This window comes from Chanodichthys erythropterus, chromosome 16 (assembly GCF_024489055.1).
Source record: "Chanodichthys erythropterus isolate Z2021 chromosome 16, ASM2448905v1, whole genome shotgun sequence".
NCBI lineage: Eukaryota > Metazoa > Chordata > Actinopteri > Cypriniformes > Xenocyprididae > Chanodichthys > Chanodichthys erythropterus.
In genome coordinates this window covers 37879627-37903629 of record NC_090236.1, presented here as the reverse complement: position 1 = coordinate 37903629, position 24003 = coordinate 37879627, and the positions used below count along the sequence as shown (strand labels likewise).

Genomic DNA, 24003 nt, shown 5'->3' with positions numbered 1-24003 from the left:
CCTTCAGGCAAACGCTGACATTGCTGCAGTTACATTCACACATGCACCCTTGTGATGTGATAGGCAATGACATGTGTCAGGCATGATGGCAGACTGAAACTCTGACCCTGACACATACAGAGGACGCACGAGTGTTGGAGAAGCTACTCTTAGTGTAATACCGAAACTAAGGCTACTTAAAGGGGAAGTCGCCTTTTATATATGCAATTAATACAATCTCTCTCTATATATATATATATATTCACTTCATAGGGCAATATTGGCCGACTCGAACATACTCCTCGTCACGCTATTAATAAATGCGGTTCAAGATGGTAGCAGTACTATTAGTTTTTCCACCAAACACTGTACAGTACATACAAAATGACATACATACACACACACTTTAGAAAAACAACAGCACACACCCAAATCTAAAAGACCCCATTTTCAAATCAGCAACAGATTCAGCACAATAAGCCAGCAAAACAGAGACAAGGAAGAACAAAAAACACCCACTCAGAGACAGAAATAGCAGACGCACATGCTGATACAGAAAATGTAAAAACAGACAAAGGCAGGTAAATAGACAGAGAGGAGGAGAGAGAGAGGTATTGTAGACTTTGATGCATGTACCTTGGTTGTCCAGTGTATTGTGGGCCAAGTTAATGGAGTGTATGACTGATGCTGGGTTTTCTGACAGGGCAGTGGCCATTTTCTGTGGGAAATCTCTAAATGACAGAAAGAAAGTGAGTAGAAACGGAACTGCAATACAAAGCTCTGCACTCTGGGACAGAGATGAAATACTGAGGCAAAGATGTGGCAGGGGAATAAGACTGGGAATGGCATAAAGGGAAAAAAATGACAGTGACAGAACAAGAAACGAACTTTTAGATGAAAAGAAAGACAGTAAAGTGGTCGGAGTGATGAATAACAGAAAGAGGGCAATAGAGAGATTTATAACTCACGCTTTAAGGCCCGCGTTTTCCAGCGTGAGCTCCTCCAGACTGCTGGATTTACTGACAGTGTGCAGAATCTGTTCTACGACCTCTGAACTCTGTATGTGTGTGTGAGAAAGAGAGGAGGAAAAAGGAGTAAATCTCTAGAAATAAACCCTGCAGGAAGACATTGTTACTGACTTCAGTTTCAGACTGCATGAATACCATATTCATATACCATAGTATTAACGTGGTACTTCAAAGAATGTGAGGGCATTATCCGAAACCGCATGTAGAGATTACCCTAATAATAGGGGTGGGCAATGTGACCAAATTCTTATTTCACCATATGAGAAATTGTATTTCACGATAACGAAATATATCATGATATAGTTATTTTGTGTTATTTTATCTCATTTCTGTTGTTAGAAATAAGAAAAAAATAAGAAAATTACGAACAATAGCTCAAATTCAATATAACAAAAATATGATATATGTTTTTCAGGTACAATAGGTTTATTTTATAAGTATATTATTTATGAATTAAATATAAATGTATTCTTATTAAAGCTAATTAAAAAAGTTATTCAGTCAAGAGCAGTAAGTTATTTTCTCTTTTGTTTGATTCACATTAATTACACAGGGCAGCAGCAGGTTTATTAGGTTGCTGTCACTTTAAGACCAAACGCACAGATCCATTATACTGTTACACATCCGGTTTACACTCAACTGTTTACTTTCACTTGACACATAACTGGTGTCATGAGAAATCAAGTCCCCACTTGTTTATTACATTAAGTGCACAAACAAAAAAAAAAATGCTTGTAATATAAAACAAATGCATATGTATTGCATAATAAAGCAAACTGGAAACACAACCATGCCTAAAAATATTTTTGCAACAAATGATTGTTGCAACATACTATGTTCTGTAAAAGTAATTTAATTTTAATTAATTTTACACAATAATAGCAATGTGGTATAGTATATAATAATACATTTTTTAATAAATTAATTGCTATGCTATGTAAACACAAACATAATTAATTTGTTGGGAACTATATTGGAAGCAATAAAAACAAAACAAAACGTACCTAATATAATATAAGCTAAGCTAGCAGGCTAATCAGGTAGATGTATGCTATGCTAGTACATAAGCTAACAAAAAAAAAAAACAATAAGAACGAGAAATGCTTGATTTCACAACCTATAGCTTCAGTTATATACAAGCATATGAACCATGTGATTTAAAATACATTAATGGTCATTATAACATATTTTAAACAATATAAATCATAATGTGATTTTGCAGGAATTGCCATCAGGTGGCATAAAAGTCCGTTGAACCAGTCGGATCATTTGGGGTCCTAAAGGAGACCCGATTCCTGGAGGGGCTCGATTTCTCACCACACCGGCTGTGTTTACATGAATACTCCACACGATGGGCATTTTGACTTAATTGCGTGTGTACTCGACCATTCAAGCGCAATAAGACGTGAAAGAGAACTGAATTCGCGATCGCATGCTGAGAGATGCGGCTTCCTATGCTATGTGTCAGTCAGCGCGACCATCAAATTGGTTTTTTTTTCACTGCTTATTGTGCTTAATTAGACTTTTTAACATCGAGCGTGCATTTTGGCAGTGTGCCAGTCAGCACAAGCACCGCACCGACTTCCTTTTCAGGACATATTGTGCATATAAGCTTTTGAACTTCAAGCACGTCCCGCTATGTATAATTACGTTCATGAATTTCATCAATATAGTGTTGGGGAAAGTAACTTATACAAGTAATGCATTACAATATTCCGTTACTCCCTATTGCGTATACTTATTTTTAATGGAAAGTAATGCGTTACCTTACTTTTGCATTACTTTTTCTCATCTGTTTGATTTTTAATAACAAAAAGTTATTCTATTTTTGGCTAAAAAGAATTGCAAATTCATGCCTGTACAGTAGAGGGCGCAGCTCAGACAAAGTTCAGCACTCTTCAACAATAAAAACAAAAAATGAAACACAAATGTGATGTATATCTAAAGTAATTGTTGCTTATTAGTATGGCTGAATTGGATCAGTGAAGGTCCGCAGCAAAGACATTGGTTAATAAAGTATAGTAGCACTTACCTTGACTAATATTCTTCTCCTATCTGTGTATTTATTTATATAAAAAAAAAAAAAAAAAAAAAAATTTCGCTATGAGCACTTTACTGACATAACTGTGACTTCACTCAGCACTTACATACTGTTGTTCTCATGTTGATTTAATTGATTCTACTACTCTCATTTGTAAGTCGCTTTGGATAAAAGCGTCTGCTAAATGACTAAATGTAAAATGTAATGCTAAATGTAAAGTGAGATTAAATACATAAATTATATTTGTGTTATTTAACATTTAATTATTGCAGGTTTGCGAAATATTTTGAGTTTGTATATTCACATTACTTGTTACTTGGAAAAAGTAATCTGATTACATTACAACACTGGCTATATACTGCATTTACATACCACGATATTCACAATATAGCAAAATCTCTAAGGATAGATATTACGATATACATCGTCATACTGCTCAGCCATACCCGATAATACCACGGTACATTTTTGTACGTGAATCAAACAAAAACAGACAAACAAAAGACTTGGACACAGTAAAGACTGAAATGGTTATAAAATGATATTTACAATGCGCAAGTCTTTGCAATAAAGTTTGGTGAACCACGAGTTATACGCCATGGCTGCCACAATCACTGCAAGGTCCCTGTGACGAAAGAAGACACAGAAGAGAAAAATCAAAACAGATTGTCTTAGTGAGGTGCCGCAACAACCAGAGGCATTCACACTTTTCTCATGCAACCCCTCATAAGATTGCAAGCTGTCCTCAAGACTAAAATAGAGTTATTATTCAAGAAAAATGATAGATTCAGCAATAAATGCTCCCTGAGAGGAAAGCCAGGAGACGAAGGGAAGAGGACAGTACAGATCGATGGGAAAACTGATGCCAGGTCAGTGAATTACTCAGTGCAATGTGTCTATGATACAGCTTTTAATCTTGGCCCTGAGCCTAAAACCTCTTTACCCGGTAGACAGAGCGGACCTTACTGCACTCATACGGAGAATGAAGAAAAGAAAGAGAGGGAAAGAAATGCAGAGGGGTTTCTCCTGTTGAGTACGGCTGATGGCTGTGTTCTCATTTGCTGCTTCGTCATTCCTCTGTTTGGACACTGTAGTGAGGATGTAGGCAGTGTGTACTCAGCTGTTCTCTCTTTCTAAGTGAGAGTTTCTCTACCTCACCCGTTCGTCTCTCTCCCTTTAGATGTTCTAATGGAACAAATGCTTAAAAATCAATGAAATAACATCTTCAAGACAGATGCGACATCTAGATGGTAGTGTAAGTGTCCCCCACTGGTGAAATAGCAAGAAACAAAGGAAGGGCAGTTGAAGTACTCTGGAGTATGAAGTCTTATATCTTGAGTTTATCTAAATTATAGGAATAGGACTTATTTAGGTAGGTGGTACGTGTCAAAGTAACATCCACATGGATGGCAGGACCCAAGGTTTCCCAGCAGAACATTGCCCAAAGCATCACATTGACTCCGCCGGCTCGCCTTCTTCCCATAGTGCATCCTGGTGCCATGTGTTCTCCAGGTAAGAGACGCACACGCACCCGGCCTTCCATGTGATGTAAAAGAAAACGTGATTCATCAGACCAGGTCATCTTCTTCCATTGCTCCGTGGTCCAGTTCTTATGCTCACTGTTGGCTCTTTCGGCGGTAGACAGGGGTCAGCATGGACACCCTGTTCAGCCCCATATGCATCAGAACCAGCATTAACTTCTTGAGCAATTTGAGCTACAGTAGCTCATCTGTTGGTCGCTCCCCACGTGCATCAGTGAGCCTTGGCCACTCATGACCCTGTCGCCGGTTCACCACTGTTCCTTCCTTGGTCCACTTTTGATAGATTCTGACCACTGCAGACCGGGAAAACCCCACAAGAGCTGCAGTTTTGGAGATGCTCTGATCCAGTTGTCTAGCCATCACAATTTGGTCCTTGTCAAACTCACTCAAATCCTTACGCTTGCCCATTTTTCCTGTTTCTAACACATCAACTTTGAGGACAAAATGTTCACTTGCTGCCTTATATATCCCATCTACTAACAGGTGCCGTGATGAAGAGATAATCAGTGTTATTTCCTTCACCTGTCAGTGCTCATAGTGTTATGCCTGATTGTTGTATATAAAGGGTACAACGGGGCAAAAGACACACCTTAAGAACAGTGTGCTTTTCACTACTCCCATATGATTGCAGAATAAATATAGTGTACACGTTTGTATTAAATATTAATGGAGCAACAGATTTTGTGTGAAAATAAATCATAAAAGTTGTTTGTTTTGTTTAAAAATCTTTAATATTTCCCATCTGAATCTAACCATGTCATGTCAACAAATGGAAAAGTCAGCCGGCTGTTTATTATCATGTTAATTATTGTTCCTTTCGCCCCAACAGCAGTATTTTTTACCATACTTTTACATATGCTTCCATTATTGAAAAACTCTTGCTTTAATTACCTTGAACAAAACTGAAAATCATTAAGAAGAACTTTGTCTCAAAATATATTCACTAATTTTAGTGATTCTCATTTGCTACTTAAATCTACATTTAAAAAAAACACCATTAGATCAAATTAGCACAGAATCAGCTTTGCGCTGCTGTCCGTGATCGCATCAAGGTTGAGCCGAATTTCCATGTGCTTCTTGAAAAATTCATGTTTTGAAAAGTGGCATCTAGTGGTTAGGAAAATAAAATCAAATGCACCTTTAGCCCCATTGTACCCTATATATATATATATATATATATATATATATATATATATATATATATATTTTTTTTTATAATCTGCACAGTATTTATTCGCATCATTAATCCTCAGTCATGTTTTTGACACCAGCATACAAAAACTCTTTACATTTTAAAATGTACATCATGAGACTTGTAGACAGTCTGTATATCATTTTTTTTTTTTCATAAAAAATGAGTCTTCTCAGACCAAAAATGTCCAAAAAAAGCTTGACTTTTTACAACAGCTTTTACTTTGTGTAGCCATCATACCTACTTTCACTTGGACATGTGCAGATATACACAGAACATTACAAAAAAGGTGTTTACATATAAATAATATGGCGGCTTTCTTATTCAGATTATCTAGAAACTGGTATATTGGCCTAATCAACTTAAGGCAATTTTGTTAAAATGTTTACATCATGCATTTGCAACACAGCATGCAAATGATGGAGCCAGAGCTTTTGCTAAATTACACCAATCATCTGAAAGTGACTCAATAAAACAACTCAAAACTGTATATCTGAAATGACAAGCACTTCGTCTTGTCAGGCAAAAGCGCTTTTTAAAATTCAAAAATGATCTTTAAGTGGCCGAATTCCCATTAGAGTTTCATCATGTGACTGCTGAAAAAAAAACCTTTTTCAGCAGATAACCGGAACTGCCCTTGAGCAAAGTGCTCAACGAACCATATCATTTCCCAGAGTCAGAGTATAAATTTTAAGTGCATTTCCTTTTTTATGTGTTAAAGGCAGCAGGGTCGTGTAGCTGTAAGTGCAGAGATGAAGCTCATTTCCACAGGTCATACACATCTATATATATATATATATATATATATATATATATATAAGTAACAGGAAGAGAGTTGTGAACCAGCCTTCAGACTTCAAACACAGACCCACATCAGCAGAAAATACAGAATCTGATCTGGAATCAGTGAAGGAACCTGACACCGATTGGACGGATGTAAAAAGAAACAGCATGACTCCCAACGGGCAGGAAGTCAGCAGAGACGCCACAGGAAAGAGACTAAATGTATTATTACTGTAGCAATTCAGCACATATTCAAAGCAGTGGCTGACATCAGATTGCCTGTGTCAATTATCATTCAAATCCAAGTCAATACGAAGCAATTAACGAACCATAGAGTTATCATTAGATTAATCCTTCCAAAATGAAGAAGCTTTTAAACCTCCGATCTGTGGGATGTAGAGATAGCAATGAAAGTAAAGGCTGGCAATTAGAGGTTGCATATACAGAACATGATGAGTTGTAAATTTGTGTGCACTGGCTACCCGCTTTCCAGGTGACTGAAGTCCAACAGGTTAAACTCCCTGTTGTCCTGCGAATGATAGATGGTATCCACATCCTGAAAGCGCAAAAGAGATAGAGGAAGGCATGAGACCAAAAAAGAGGAAGAATACATATTTAGAGTGCAATAACAGCAGTGACACACACACACACACACACACAGAAAATGGTCCCGCTGGTGCTGAGGATATTTTTGTGGTGGTCAAAGGAAGCTCTTACCCACTGCACTTCCTCTTTACAGGTAATACTGTTGTAATCGCACAGAGCTGAATAGGTCTCAGAAAAGCCCCCTGAAATGGGAAACAAGAGAAAAAACATGGTAACATGTCTAAAAATGAAAAACAGCCCTACATGTACTTTTACAAATAAAGGTTTTTAATGGTTTTTAGAGCACCGAAGACAAAGAATCTGAACTCTCATCTATTTTTTGCTGTATTGGATTCTCGAGCAATGTTGTTATTGGTAACTAAAACTATTAAAAAAACATTTTCTGCTATTGAAATAAAATTACTAAAGCCCGGAACACACCAAGCCGACGTGAGCCAACCCAGCCGGGCTATAAACTTACACTAAAATGAAAATGAAAGTATAAAAATAATTTTTTTTCTGCTGTTTCCAGGTACAATATGACAAATTTTAACAATATCTGTCAATATGTATAAGGACGTTTTAGCGATATTCCAAAAACAGAGCTATGGCATGATTCCTTCTGGTCATACAACCACAACATTCCCAAGTAGGCTAATCATATTATATGTAAACAAATTGTGGACATAAATCCACCCCCGACAGCAACATAGTGTCGGCCCGTGTAATCCACATGTACCAGATGTAGGCCAGATCTGGGCCACACTATGTTGCTGTCTGGGATGGACATGTACAGACTTAACAACAATAGGAAATCAATGCAAATTCTGAAACAGCCCTATCCACACCATGTCCTAACAAGACTCGATGCGACACCCGAGAAAATGTATCTTTTCCATGTTAATCAGAATTTTATTTTATTTTTTTACTAACCAGCCAAAATGGCAATACGTGGCGATGATTCTGTTTCTATTTCTGTGGTGTTGGAACAACATACAAAGTATCTTAGGTCATGATTATTGCTTTATTTACTGTAAAAAGAATTTAATGTGATTTTGAATATCATTTTTTGTGACCTTTATAGACATAACATTACTGAAAGCAACAATGGCTAATTCACCTCAGATCTTGAAAATAAATGAAAGGAAACAACGTTCAAACTGTCAACTCAAGGTGAACAAATGAGTGTATTCTATGATAAAAAAAAAAAAAGATTAAGTCATGTATGTAGCCTATTTTTAATCATGCTAAAATGGTGTAAGAATTATAAATACAGGCAATTGAGACAGAGCGACATGTGTCATATTACTCTGAAAACTACACCCAATGGAGGGGAACGCAAGATATGCTAAAAATAATAATAATTAAAAAAAACATTAATTATTTTTAACTATGTCAAATGATTATTTCACCACCGTTTGTGAACCTGAGAGGAGGAGACATATATTGTGAAACTAAAATTTACCCATAATTTACCCATTCTTCCTGCTGATGCTTCACGTCTTATTCCTGTATCCACTTTTGTCTCCTTAAAGGCTGGATTTTATGGTTCGGTAGCTTATAAAACTTAGTTCTGGCTTGTTTAGCTTGTTTGCTGTTCACCCTGTCACACAGCAGCTTTTAGACATTGTTCTGTCTTTTGTTAGAAGCAAGAAATGACAAGGAGGCAGCTTCATGCAATACAAACTCAATGGAGAGGGTTGGACTTCCCCTGCTTTGTCTGAATGACAGGGTATGGCAACTGCCATACTTTACCATACGTAAATGTCGCCCCTGTGTGAAAGCCATTTTGTTTCTCATCTTCAAAGGGGTCATGAATCCGTGTATCATTCGTTCACAAATTTTTCTATATAAAATCAAAAAACAAAAAAACTAAAGTTTTTTTTTATTTCCTTTTTAAATCTAAAATGAAAAAAAAAAAAAAAAAAACGGAAAACGACTCGTTTTCCAAATTAAAAATGGAAAAAAACGGATAACGAGCCCTCAAATTACATTTTGGTTTTCTCATTGGATGCAAGTGACTTACCAGAAGTGATTGTTATGCGCACAGGAAAATCGTCAAAGCGAGTGACATGGCCGGACTGAACTAGTTAACAATACATGTACTAAAATACAATAGTTAGAAAAATATGAGACGAAATAATTAATAAATATAAATGTGCATAAACATATACAGCAATGTAAAAGCTAAGGAAAGTGAATCATCATATAGAATATATAAAGTTGCTCAAAATATTGGCCATATACAGTGTTAATGCAAAAGTAACTTATTATTATTATTATTATTACTATTATAGCTACATGAATTATTGCACTTATTGAAAAGTAAATCACATTATCTTTATTTATTCATGTAATTAAATAAAATGCATGAATTAATAAAGATATTTCGTTAGGGCAATATATTTATATTGTCCCTTAAAACTGTACTAAAATTTTGTATTTCGCAAGACCAAAAGCTATGGAAGCCCGTTTCCGCCACTAAATAAAAAATAAAAAGAGTAATTGTGACTTTTTATCTCAGAATTCTGACTCTCTTTTCTCACAATTGTGAGTTATAAAGTCACAATTCTGATTTGTTTTCTCACAATTGCGAGTTATAAAGTCACAATTCTGAGATATAAACTCGCTATTGCGTGATATAATCAATTCTGACTGAGAAAAAAAAATTCTCAAAGAATTGACTCTATATCATGCAATTGCGAGTTTATATCACAGAATTCTGACTTTATAGACTACTTTCTATCCTGTTTTTGACCATCTCTTTCGAACACTGTTTTGACGGGCGTCACATTCAAGACTTGGAAGTAAACGCCCACTGCTATGATTGGGTAATAATTTTACATATGAAAATCATTTTCAATTATTACACTATAATTTTTAAATGAAGACACCACAGAAAGGTGTTTATATATTTAAAAATTTGCCAAATGTGAAACATTTATGTGTATTGCACAGGTTTTATAAGTCAGTTATAGTTGACAAAGGATGACTACGGTGTTTCGTGTAAGCGAATTATGAATGAATGTACAATCGTTTGTTGCTCTGTCGTTCTTATATTCATCCATAGATCCCGAAAAAAGTCAGTTGGTGCCTCGGTGACTACTTTGCTCAGAGAAGCAGTCAATCATGACATCAATTCCCTGTTTTTATAGCATCAAACTTACATCAGCGTGATAAAAACCACTTAAAATGACAGAAACCATCTTTGAAAAAAATGTATTTGAAGTGTAATTTGATTGTTTAGTTTGTCTCACGTCCCATTAGATTACATAGAGAGGGCTTATGATCTATACAGGGTTCAGCCACCTGGGGGGGATCTAAAAGTTTTGGTTTCACTTTTCAGGACTTGTATTCATCGTTCATCATTTTCAGTAAAGTGAGTACATATTAAGTGATCTGTAACAGACAAAGCAATAGTGACACATGATAAAAACACTAACTCACACCTGTGTGTTGCGACAATACTGTCGGATCCAATGTAGTCGGCACTGTATCATCTTTTATTTTCAGTCTCTCTGAAATGTCTTGTTTAAAAATTAATCCGCAGTAAAATGAAGCGAACAAACAAACAAACAGTGTCTTGCTGATGCGTTGTGTAATTTTGCTCAAAATAAAGATCATCCATGCTTAATGTTAGGATCTCAAGACTGTTTTTCCACAATTTGACACTTCAAAACATCTGGTAATCCTCAGAGGTGTCTCTGTGGTTTTGCTTCTGTTTTTGTGTCTGTCTCGTATTTACTACTACATGACATGCGTGACTCAGTGGGCGTGTCTAAGGACGTGATGATGTAGAAGTAGGCGTCGATCTTCCTCAACAGAGGCGATCTTTCGTCACACTTTTACGTCATACTGTGACAAAATCCAAGTCTTTTGGACAGTGGATTCAATAAAAGAGTTCTGAAATTTACAGGATATTTTTATAGTACAAATAATCAAGGGAAATTTGATTTTTCAATTCATGACCCCTTTAAGTGTATATAAGTTATACACAAGGACTGTTCTGGCTGCATCTCCTCCAGTCACAGTATGAAGGACATTGAGTAATTTGCATAGTCTTTCTTATACTCACTATAACAGCTCCCTATAATGAATTCATTTTATTTATCAACCTTAGTCGATCCTTTGTATTATTGTTTTCTTAATTTATGTGTTTTTATTCTGTCCTTCACTGTCTACAGCAGCTGTGGCCAAACAAATATTGTTATGCTATTTGTCATGAAAAGCAAAGAGCACCAAATCAGACGGCATAAATTAAGTGCATGCATTCAAAATACTCTTTAAGAAGACAGCAGTGGTGTGAGGGGAAGAAAGCGAGATTATAGAGATTAAAAAATGGTGTATAATCAAAATATTTATGAGCTTGTGTGCGGATGCATGAACTATATGTACTTATATTTCCCTCACCACATGCCCTTTGCGTCTCCACCGAACTCTCAGAGCTTGGAGAAAATTTCCGATTTCCGTCAGTAACGTCTCCATCTGCGTGAAAGATGGAGGGGCTGAAAAAGAAGAGGGAGGGGGAGAGAGATTCGCAATGCATCAGAATCTCAGTTATTCCGACCCAGCATGTGAACACCTGGCCAAAGAGCTGAAACAGGAAAGAGAGCGAGAGAGTTGAACACTGAGACAGAAAAAGAGCGCTATTATGCATTGCATTAATCTCCTCCTTTCTGAATATGAGAAAATCTCTCAATTAACTGCTCAGCAGTACCTCGCACCCCTGCTGCTCGAGCAGATACTGACTTCTATAGGCAGCATTATGGATTCTACAAAAAAACTACATTAGCTCTACAAGATACAGTGCCTAGGCAACAAAAATCAGATTTGCATCTCTGCTTGGATGGTGTGAGCGAATACAGTTCGCAACAGGGTTACTCTCCGCCTCAGACGTCATGTTCGCTGACCGCTCGATCTGGCGAGATTTAATCTGACTGTCTGGTTTTATGCAGTTTCGGCATAAAGGCACGTAGATTTCTTTTTCTTTAAAGGGGTGGTTGATTATGATAGGGAATATTTTTATAGTTTAAGGACTACAACAAATGGCTGGTAGGGACTACAACGAGCTTCTTCCCGGGTTAGTGACATCACTAACTCTAAAATTTACATAAACCCCGCCTCCGAGAACACGCAACAAAGGGGGCGGGGCCATGTTGGGCTGCTTTAGAGAAGAGGAAGAGTTGTTGTAGTAGAGTGTTGTTGACATGCCGTCATTTTACGCCAGACTGCTTCACAAACGAGGGTCAATTCAACACAAAAGATGAACATGACGGCACATGCTAGTGGATGAGTTGAATCAACTCCACAGCAACTACATCAATTTATCCATTCAGAAACGTCTAAAAGTTGTAACTTCTTCCTGAGTCTCTCCATCAGTGTCGACTCCGGTTTGAACAATGTAAGGCTGAACACCGTTACTGACAATCCTCATTTTGGCTGCGTGAGATTCTCCAGCTTTGTTGTTGTTGAGCTGTTAAAGCTCCGCCCTCTTCTGGAAAGGGGGCGGGAGCAGCAGCTCATTTGCATTTAAAGGGACACACAAAAACGGCGTGTTTTTGCTCACACCCAAATAGGGGCAAATTTGACAAGCTATAATAAGTGATCTGTGGGGAATTTTAGCTGAAACTTCACACACACATTCAGGAGACACCAGAGACTTATATTACATCTTGCAAAAGGGGCATTATAGGTCCCCTTTAATCAGTCCGCCCTCGAACAATGATGTATTTTAACGGTGAAAATGAAATATTAACTGAATTTTCCAGGTTAGTAATAGTTTACTATATATCCATAAGAAGAACTACTGTACATATTTCACATTGCAATGTTTAAATAATCTAACAACTTTTGATAGGACTTTATGAACTTAATATATATTATTTACCAAAGCGTTCAAAATTAAAAAAAATTTTGTCAACTGAACACTTTACTCACAAAGATAACGCTACAGTGCAACTGGGCTCTTATTTGCTCAATGTGTGCATTACACAAAACAAATATATTTTAACCAGGGATGCACCGATGCTGCATCTTCGCGAAAGATTATCCTTTGTATTTGGTTTTAAGCCTTGCGAATTAAAATATTCAAGTGCAAGAAGACGTGAAAGAACCCAATTCTACTCTTCCACTTCTTCTAATTCACACAAAATTACATCAAAATGGCCGTCTTGGTGAGTATCCTTGTAAACACAGTCAGTTATGTCTTCAATGAACGTAAACAGCTGAGAAATAAATCGCTTGTGTAACAGTATATTGGATCCGTGCAGCTCTTAAAGTGACAGCAGCCTAATATTCCTGCTCCTGTCTGCATTTTAACATTAATCAACCAACAAAAGACAAAAAATCACTCACTACTCTTGACTAAATAACTTTTGTAACTTTAATAAGGATTAATATGTGGTTAATTTATACAGTGAAGAATATGCAGTGTTATTTTACATTTGTTTACTCTATTTCTGTACCTGAAAACTACTGTTAAACCTACCTAAAAAAGCACTGTTTATTTAATTTGTATACTTGTTCTGTTGTATTTATGTATTTAAGTTTGCCTGCTGAATGTTAAATGGATCCAATCCATGTTTATTAGAAATTATTTCATGATGCAGCAATAAACTAGATAGTATAACTTAATGCATGTGTTTTTGAAATTTGCTAATTTCACACACACATTCAGGAGACACCAGAGACTTATATTACATCTTGCAAAAGGGGCATTATAGGTCCCCTTTAATCAGTCCGCCCTCGAACAATGATGTATTTTAACGGTGAAAATGAAATATTAACTGAATTTTCCAGGTTAGTAATAGTTTACTATATATCCATAAGAAGAACTACTGTACATATTTCACATTGCAATGTTTAAATAATCTAACAACTTTTGATAGGACTTTATGAACTTAATATATATTATTTACCAAAGCGTTCAATGAGAAGCATCTATTATGTTTGCTTTGTTTTTACATCACATTTAGGGGTGGTTTTGTTTGAAATAGATTATACCACAATAATATAATGCTGTTGTGAAAATGACTAAAATAACTGCGGTTTATTACATCCATAAGTATATTGTATATTATTACATCCATATGCATATATATACTGTATATAAAGTAACACTTTAGTTTAGGGTCCAATTCTTACTATTAACTAGTTGTTTATTAGCATATTACTAGGATATTGGCTGTTTATTAGTACTTATTAAGCACATATTAATGTAATTTAGTAATTCACTAACTGTTAATAAGCAGTAATTAGGAGTTTATTGAGGCAAAAGTCATAGTTAATAGGTGGTTAACAGTGAGAATTAAACTCTCTCTCTTTCTCTCTCTCTCTCTCTCTCTCTCCAGCATCTCTACTATTGTGATATAATCTATTTCAAACAAAACCGCCCTGTGATTGGTCGCTTTATGTATCAGTCAGACATTTTCATCCTATCCGAGTGGATGGTTCTTCACAAGAATAAGCTGGAATGTAGACCATTTTGCTGTTTATTCAAAATCTGGCTCCGTGGGATCACGACAAACCTGTGGGTTCTCAGGATACTTACGTGTAGATGGAGTTGTTGAAGATCCGAGAGAGAGCAAAGTTGATGTGGCTAATCAGCTGATCCAGGTGGTCATTAGACTGCAGCCTCAGGGAATATGTGGACTTGTCTGTTTCTATGACAACCTGTGAAGGAAAGAACACGCTTCAGTGAAGCAAAACGTTTGAGAGAAGAAGTGAAAAAAAAATCTGATAACAAAAGCTAAAACACTGGAGCCCTGTAAATGCTTTTCCAACCTGATTATCGGGGTGGGTGTTCATTGCCCGAATCTCCAGGAAGTTGAACGTTTGTTCCACCTGAGGTGAAAATGAGCATCTTGCTACATAAGTCATTCTAAATCAGATTACCACAGTGCTTTGAGATGGAGCAGATAGGTGGTGAGTAATTGCGTACCTTGGTTGGTATCTTGAGGGCCATGAGGTACAGCCGCCATGTTGCCAAAACCTGAGAGACAAAAGAGAGATTGACAGCACAATTAATAAAGGGAAAGATTAAGTACAATGTTTAAAGAAATAATGGTTTAGGTTTCCCTGGAGAACCTGTTCAATTGAATCTAAAAGGACAGCAGACATTATATAAGTCATGAGGCAGTTCCTGAGGAAGTTTAAAAAAATTTTTGTCAACTGAAAACTTTACTCACAAAGATAACGCTACAGTGCAACTGGGCTCTTATTTGCTCAATGTGTGCATTACACAAAACAAATATATTTTAACCAGGGATGCACCGATGCTGCATCTTCGCGAAAGATTATCCTTTGTATTTGGTTTTAAGCCTTGCGAATTAAAATATTCAAGCGCAAGAAGACGTGAAAGAACCCAATTCTACTCTTTCACTTCTTCTAATTCACACAAAATTACATCAAAATGGCCGTCTTGGTGAGTATCCTTGTAAACACAGTCAGTCTTAAATGAACGTAAACAGCTGAGAAATAAATCGCTTGTGTAACAGTATATTGGATCCGTGCAGCTCTTAAAGTGACAGCAGCCTAATATTCCTGCTCCTGTCTGCATTTGAACATTAATCAACCAACAAAAGACAAAAAATCACTCACTACTCTTGACTAAATAACTTTTGTAACTTTAATAAGGATTAATATGTGGTTAATTTATACAGTGAAGAATATGCAGTGTTATTTTACATTTGTTTACTCTATTTCTGTACCTGAAAACTACTGTTAAACCTACCTAAAAAAGCACTGTTTATTTAATTTGTATACTTGTTCTGTTGTATTTATGTATTTAAGTTTGCCTGCTGAATGTTAAATGGATCCAATCCATGTTTATTAGAAATTATTTGATGATGCAGCAATAAACTAGATAGTATAACTTAATGCATGTGTTTTTGAAATTTGCTAATTTAAAACACTGTCTACTTTAATGACAAAACTTCAAGTAAGAGAGCAAGTGACAAATACTGGTATCGGCCAATAATTGTTTGTTAAAATCGAAATCGGTCAAAAAAATCAGTGCATCCCTAATTTTAACCCTGTAAAGTTCCTGTATTGATACGCAAATTTCTAAGGCCTCTAAATTATCAACATGAATAAACATTGCTGAAAAATCTGTTATACAATATCTACTACATGTCTTCTGTCATCTGAATTATATTTTTAACTTTTTTAGTAAGTAAAAAGCCTTTTAGTATATTGTACGAAAGATCATGGTTCACATGTCTTTTTGCTGTGAAATCTTTACGGATTTCAAAGTAAACGTAAGAATAACTTTTATATTGCTAGTAATGTTTCTAGATGAACACATTCTGGACTGAAGCAATTTAGGTTTATATGATTATCCAAACAACATTTTAAGTATATCAAGCTTTTGAGAAATGTGTATTTGTATCATCATAAATCATCATATTGCATTGCATTATTATACAGCATGTTTTGCTCCCCAAAATAAAAAAATATAGAGCTTTGATTATAAAATTAAGCATTTAAATATCATCTAACACATATTATTAGGAGATAGAGTGACAACTACAGTAATATTTATAAGCATTTGATATAAGTAGTCTGCTTTACTGGTATAAAGATCTTATTGATTTATATTAAAGCAGTAATATATCAGAATTTCGTCTTACTTTTTGGCCATACAAATATAAGCAACTGCACCAAATTTCAGTTAGCGCCTCACATTTTAGGGTGTTTTTTTGTATGAACTCCATATTCTCCAATGAATCTGCCATAAAAGCCTGATTTATCAAATATGATACTCAAAAAAACAAACAAAAAAACACACATTCCCTTTTCTTTTTTTTTTTTAAATAATACTTTGTCTAAAGATTCAATAAACTATTAAAAATGTAATTCTTCTGGCTATTATTTCATTTGCCAGGGTTAAGAAAATTCACAAAGCATTTTAATAATGAATTTTTAATAATGATTCAGTGCTAACAAAATTGTGCTTCTATGGGTGCTGTTGTTCATGGATTTCACACGTGTACTGAAGTGGGGCGAACAGCGTTACAGACAGATGAGTAGGCGCAGAGAGGACAGAATAAGGATTTGTGTGATGTCTGAGGATTACAGAAACATGAAAAGATGGATTGTACTATATTTTGAGAAAGAGAACAAGTGTGTGCATGTGTCTAAAACATTACGGTCAGGTCTGGAGAAAACACTTAATCTCATTCATAATATAAATTCCTTATTAGCACACTTCATTTAGGCCCTTATCACACCAATCCCTCCCTTCCCATCATCTAAACCAGTGATTCTCAACCAGAAGCCAGAGGGCCACTTACTTAAATGAATATATTATTAAAATAAAGAATAAAATTCAGTTTTACTTGGTGTTTGAACATAAATGTGTGTTTGCAATGTGTACACAACCACCCTATAATGGTAATAAATAAATAAATAAATAAAAAACTCCCCATAAATGATAGGCAGTGTCTCAGAACAAGCTGTTTGTATCACATTGTTTAGGCCCCGCCCATGACTGCTGACGGACTCTGCCCTATTAGCATAGACCCCGCCCTCAGTGAGCTGTACACAGTCCGCCATGTTTCTCTCCTCACCAGATCATTTAACAGCAGCATTCAAGCAAGAAATGTATTCTTATTAAAGCTTCTAAAGTTATTCAGTCAAGTGTTCAGTCTGTTTTTCTTTTGTTGTTTGATTCATATTAACAGCATATACTGCAGTAGGTACTTTATATTACGCTACTTTCACTTAAATACACAGATCTAATATACACATGTGATTTCTTTCCCTGCTGTTTACATTCACAGACGTTTATTCGACAGATTAAGCACAATAAGATGTGAAAGAGAAGTTACACTCTTAGAAGAAAAGGTTCTATATAGAACCAAAACAGGTTCTATCAGGCGCTACATATATGGAACCCCTAAAAGGTTCTATATAGAACCCTTTAGGGTTCTTTATTACCAGAAAAAAGGTTCTATATAGAACCTTTTAGGGGTTCATTTTATTGATTTAGTTTTTAATTTATTTTAATTAAATTTTATGAATTAACCTGCTTATATAGTTACTTTATCACTAGAAAAACTGAAATACCCATAGGCATAACACATCAACATTATATGCAATCATTTAAGACATTTTTATTAGCATTTACAATGACACAAACAATATAAAACACACTGCAATTCATAGAGCAATTGTTAGAAGAGTTAACATAAATAAATGTTTCTAAAAAAATGAACTTAAAGACTAGCTAGTAGAATTGTTTTTAAATTCATAAGCGTTAAATGATAATTTAAGATTCAGATAAGCATTTAAACAATAAAAACAAATGACCCATGGTAAATTCAGACCTGCGTGAAGTTGGCCCCCCGCCCAACACAAAACGTCTGCAAAATAGTCTCAATCGTTTGAGCTCCGTTTGTGCTGGTTTAGTCCGTAAAAATTTTAATTTGTGCTGCTTCGGTTTTTTAGGTATTAAAAAAATATTTATAGGTCATTCTGAGGTCAATCAGCCCCCCACATGCTCCAAATTCACCACAAACAGTCGCAATCGTTTGTGCCGATAAAAGTTTCATTTGTGCTGCCTCGCTTTATAAATATTAGACGTTGATTGCATTGAAATGAATGACACTGAACGGCTGCAAATGCAAATCGCATATCAGCATAGTATAGTGACTATTAGGCTATATACCAAAGCATAGACATTTAACAGAAATAGTAGGAGCAATGTGATTTCAAATTAAGTCTGATTGCTAGCGCAGAAACGGAAAGTTGTTGCATCAAAATGAAAGTAAACAAAGACAAAAAAGAATTAAACATATATAAGATTAAAAAATGAGCTTTATTCATTTCAACGCAATCAATGTCTAATATTTATAAAGCGAGGCAGCACAAATTAAACTTTTATCGGCACAAACGATTGCGACTGTTTGTGGTGAATTTGGAGCATGTGGGGGGCTGAGTGACCTGAGAATGACCTATAAAAGTTATTTTAATATTTTAAAAACCGAAGCAGCACAATCGGAAATTTCACCGGAACAAACCAGCACAAACGGAGCACAAAAAAAAGAGACTATTTTGGGCGAATTTGGAACATGTGGGGGGCTGGGTGACCTCAGAATGACCTATAAATATTCTTTTAATATCTAAAAAAAACAAAGCAGCGCAAACGAAAATTTTTACGGCACAAACCAGCACAAACGGAGCACAAACGATTGAGACTATTTTGCAGACGTTTTGCGTTGGGTGGGGGGCCAACTTCACGCAGGTTAGATACAGTACTGAGAAGGGCTAAATAGTGCTGAATGAAAGAAACTGGCTTTTGGATGCTCCATATTGAACAAAAAGTAGACAGCCAAAAGATACTTTTGACATCTCTGTTTTCGATCAGAATCAATAAATCCATTTTGATGCAGACTCTCTTTGCGTTCAGGGGGCTTGACATCCTAAGATGGAGATGCAAGTCAGAAAAACATTAATTAGACTTATGGAGAGTACAGTACAACAGAAAACAGAAAGGAAACTCTCACAATCACATCTTAAAACTTACTTGAATCATACAGGTGTGTTATTTTCATCTTATTGAAGTAATGCTGCACTCCAGAGTCCATTTCTGCAGTGAGAGTGCAAACAGAAATATTAATTTATTATTATTAATTATTGCATTAAACATGGAAAAACAGAAAAACAAATATAAGCCACTTCAGATTAGCATATTTATAAGTTTCCCAAAGTTGGTACTGTGAGTAAAAATAATGTACTTTTTTGTGTAATTGGCATAATGCATCTTAAAGAACCAAATACAGTGTTTAGCATAATTTAGGCCTTCAATTAATTCAGAAAAAAGTGTGCTATAACTGCAAACACCAAATACTCACAGCTATATCCACAGAAAAAGCATCTTCATCAGCTCCTCTCTTTGTTCTTCGGGTTTCTCGTGCGGTCTGGCTGTGATCACGTGATCTGACTGCTCCTGAAACATCGTTTTATGCGTTTTCTAGGTCCAATACAATCTACAGTACAAAGAAAAGTGTATTAGGATATAACATGAACTCTAGCCACCATTATTGATCAGTCCACAACCGTTTTAACAGAGATTTTAGGAATTCATGTAAGAAATGAGAAATGACAAACCTCCTGGCGGAGAATAGCGCAGGCCTGGCCGGACAGCACCGTAAACCATATTTCTTCTTTTTGCTTCTTGAAAAAACATTTTAGGATTTAGGCAAATGTAATTAAAATAACGTAAGAGATATTAATTTTCTCACTTACCAATTTAATCGTCGTCCTCTCAAGCGCTGAGCTCAAACGGACGTCCGTAACGGTTGAAGTTTAAAATGCTGCGTTCACGCGCATTCTAATTACTCGCGCACGACTCGCGCGGCTGAAATCCGACACTGCGCGTGCAGACAGTACAGAACTGATCAGCGCATACACATGCAAGTTATTTGCTGTTTATGTCGAAGATCGTTTAATGGATCTTTTTGGAGGGTTGGGTTATAAGAATTGACTTTCAGAATCTAAGTAATTCCTACAGGATTTTCTTTTACCAGCAGATGGCAGTATTCTGCCCCTAGCGCTTGGATCCAGAAACAACGTAGGGTATATCTAATTTAGATTTTTTTTTTTTTCATTACAGGATAATGCGGCAATTATTTTTTTCTAATAAGCCTATTAAACTTGAAAATGTAGGCTATATAAGTTTGTTTTCTTCAGAATGAAAGGTGTGCCTAAGTAAAATTAAAGTAAAAAGACAAATATAATGTTCAATAGTGTAATCATTAAATAAAATGTATATAAAGCACATTTAGCCCAAATAACCCTTTGTGCCAAAAGGGTTCTTTCTCCTTATATAGAACCTTTTAAGCAGAAAGAGTTCTATAAAGTTGGTTAAAGAACCCTAGGGTTCTATATAGAACCCCGAAGAACCTTTTTTTCTAAGAGTGTAGTTTAACACTCACAGGATGCGCCATCTGACAGCCATGCTGCGTCCCAATTCGCCTACTTATACTACGTCCTAAAAGTATGTACTGTTTTTGTAAAGAAAAAGTACATACTTTTGAGTGTGTAGCAGAAGAGTAGACAAGCTTTGGGACATACTACCTCGTCATAATTGCGTCATTAACGGACGTTCTGTCGCTTAGTTACGCAACCTGTAACTGTTTAAACTACACTGTCAATCATCTTGTCACAGTTAAAATCCTCCACATTTATTTAAATTTTATTTCCTACCGTTTCGGAGATAAATGTAGTCGCACGTTGATCTGCCAGTCATGGGTCTTTCATGCAATAACTCTCCTCGTCTTTGCATAATGATGCATTTAAAAATTAATGAACAAACGCATCGTTATAAAAGTTCACAATGCTGTTGCAAATGAAATATAATTTGGATAACATTTAATAAACATATTTTCGTCAGGTTAGATACTGATTATTAATCATTCAAGCCCCTTTATCTTAACCGCTCTGCTTAACCGGCTGACTCGCACATCCGTCATGTTTGTAGTTTTTTAACACTTTTTACTCGTTTTTGTAGTTCTAATCGAATCCTCGTCCACAGCGCAATGTGTTATGGGCAATATTACCGGTTAGAAGTGTGCACGGATCTGCACTTCGAATTCTAGCCGGAAAAAGTAGACCATCTGGGTATTTTTGGAATACTCATTTCAACATACTACGATTTGGGACATACTAATTCTTTTTTTGAATACTATTTAGGACGGATAGTATGCGAATTGGGACGCAGCACCAGCTTTTTGTGCATGTGATTTAGATGTGTGCGCTCAGAAAACCATATATCAGAAGTTTAAACTGATTTAGCTTTAAAACGCATGCAGATGATAAACTTTCATGATGACGAAGAACTACAATGCCACGTGAGCGTGACCACAAACGACATGATAATTAAAACCAAACAGACGTTTTGTTCGTTTTTGGCAGAGTATCCGAGGCACAGGCTGTACAGGCTCCGCCCTTTTCTGAAAAGGGGGCGGGGAGCTGCAGCTCATTTGCATTTAAAGGGACACACACAAAAACAGCGTGTTTTTCCTTCCACTCAAAAATGATCTGTGGAGTATTTTGAGCTGAAACTTCACAGACACATTCTGGTAAGACTTATATTACATCTTGTAAAAAGGGACATAAAAGATCCCCTTTAAAACAAACTAGTTTAATCAAAATGCTAACAAAAAAAACACAAGATTTTTCCCAAGAACTATTTTTTATTAAAACATGCAGTTGTTGAAATTTCTGGAATTACAAAATGGATTGGTCAGTTAATTTTCCTATATCATAATATATTATAGTTGATGTATGTGTGTGTGTGTGTGTGTGTGTGTGTGTGTGTGTGTGTGTGTGTGTGTGTGTGTGTGTGTTCAATATTATATCATATAGGGATCCTTTAAATCCTGTGATCTGAACCCCAACCATTTTCCATCTGCCCTTTTTTCCTCTGCAACACTCTTCTAATCTTCCCGAGATGTTCTTTGTCTGATTTACTATGTATATAATCAAATTCTCTCTTCAAAAACGTCCTGCTTCCTCTGATTCAGTGCGGTCCCCACATCCTAGGCCCCCTGTTTTCTTCACCCGCCTTCATTCGTCTATTCTTTTTCTGCCCTGTCGCTTTTGATTCTTCAAGGCCTCCCTCCCATGTATTACTAATGGCACCCCACCAAGAAGAAGAAACAGAGAGATGGAGATCCCAGGTTCTTATGGCGGGTTCTTAGGCTCTTATGGCGGGTATTCGTATAAGGTTTTGATGGCGGCTAGGGTTGGGTGTTTTGTATTCCCGAAGCTTTATCAGAGACACAACCATTGATCGAGAGATGATATTTCAGAGAGTGCACCCCACCACAAAACTCAATAACCAGTCATGAAAACTTGGTTATATAAATACGTTCCTCAAGAAAGAGAGATGGTGTAAGAGAGACAGATAGAGCAAGGAACCAGAAAGCACTGTCTACTCATCAAAGACTTTACTATCAAAGGAAGCAGACACAAAAGATCGGCACGTAAACAGCCACATTAATTATTAAAGGCCGCTGGGGCGTTTGGACTTGACCGAGTTTGCATGGATGGATGGAAGAGTGGGGACCCCCCCAATTAATGACAAGATTGGAATACATCAAAGACTACCTAACACATTGCATGGGTGGGGACCGCGGCTGATCGCATGGTAATGAATGCAGCAGTTAAGCTACGACGCGCATTACTCACCCTGCTGTGGAGTGCAGATGGAATATGGCATCAGGCATATAATGATATCAACATTAGTATTCATTATTGGATCCAAGTCCTGTTGAGCAAGCATTTTTGAGCAAGACGGGGCCAAGCGAGGTTGCGTTTGTCTGTAACAACGTCCTGCGAGAAGGTCAGAGGCCACCCACCGCATCCACTCGTTGAGGCGCAAAGAATCTTTCATCATGCAATCGCAGACGGTCAATTGCAGAAGATAGACAAAAAGACTTCAGTCCGTGGCTTTCATGGACCATTCGAGCCTGAGGAGATCAGACTGGTTCAACACTTGCCCTAAAAATCATCCAGCACCTCTCAGTACCGACTTCAAAGAATGAGAGATATGAGGATGTGTGTGTGCAGATGGGAGAGGGTTTATATTAATCATACGATGTCAGGGATCTGGCTTGACACTTCAAACACGACCCGTAATTCAAAGGGTGTTGGGGACATGTCAGCGCTGTGCCCAGGAGACTCGAAAAGAGCAGCAGATTGCTCCAAACATGCCTCTGTACATCTCTTCTCAGACACATCACACTGCCTTGCCGGCAAGCAGGTGTCATTGCCTAAGACGGACCCATTTCGGCTGTCAGGGAAGAGGAAGAGCGTGGATCTACTCCCGCCGGCAGGTCCGCGTCTTAA

General features: G+C 36.5%; 1 protein-coding gene across 2 annotated transcripts in view; it reads right to left on the bottom strand.

Moving 5' to 3' along the window:
• Positions 1-24003, bottom strand: part of carmil3 (capping protein regulator and myosin 1 linker 3) — an 84281-nt gene that overhangs the window by 46795 nt on the left and 13483 nt on the right. For both annotated transcript variants that reach the window (XM_067362777.1, XM_067362778.1), the window contains exons 3-11: positions 15089-15139; positions 14932-14991; positions 14699-14820; positions 11560-11654; positions 7282-7352; positions 7047-7120; positions 3598-3673; positions 948-1036; positions 616-710 (exon numbers count right to left, since the gene is read on the bottom strand). In XM_067362777.1, coding sequence (XP_067218878.1) covers positions 616-710; positions 948-1036; positions 3598-3673; positions 7047-7120; positions 7282-7352; positions 11560-11654; positions 14699-14820; positions 14932-14991; positions 15089-15139 — 733 coding nt within the window. The remainder of the gene's footprint in view (positions 1-615; positions 711-947; positions 1037-3597; positions 3674-7046; positions 7121-7281; positions 7353-11559; positions 11655-14698; positions 14821-14931; positions 14992-15088; positions 15140-24003) is intronic.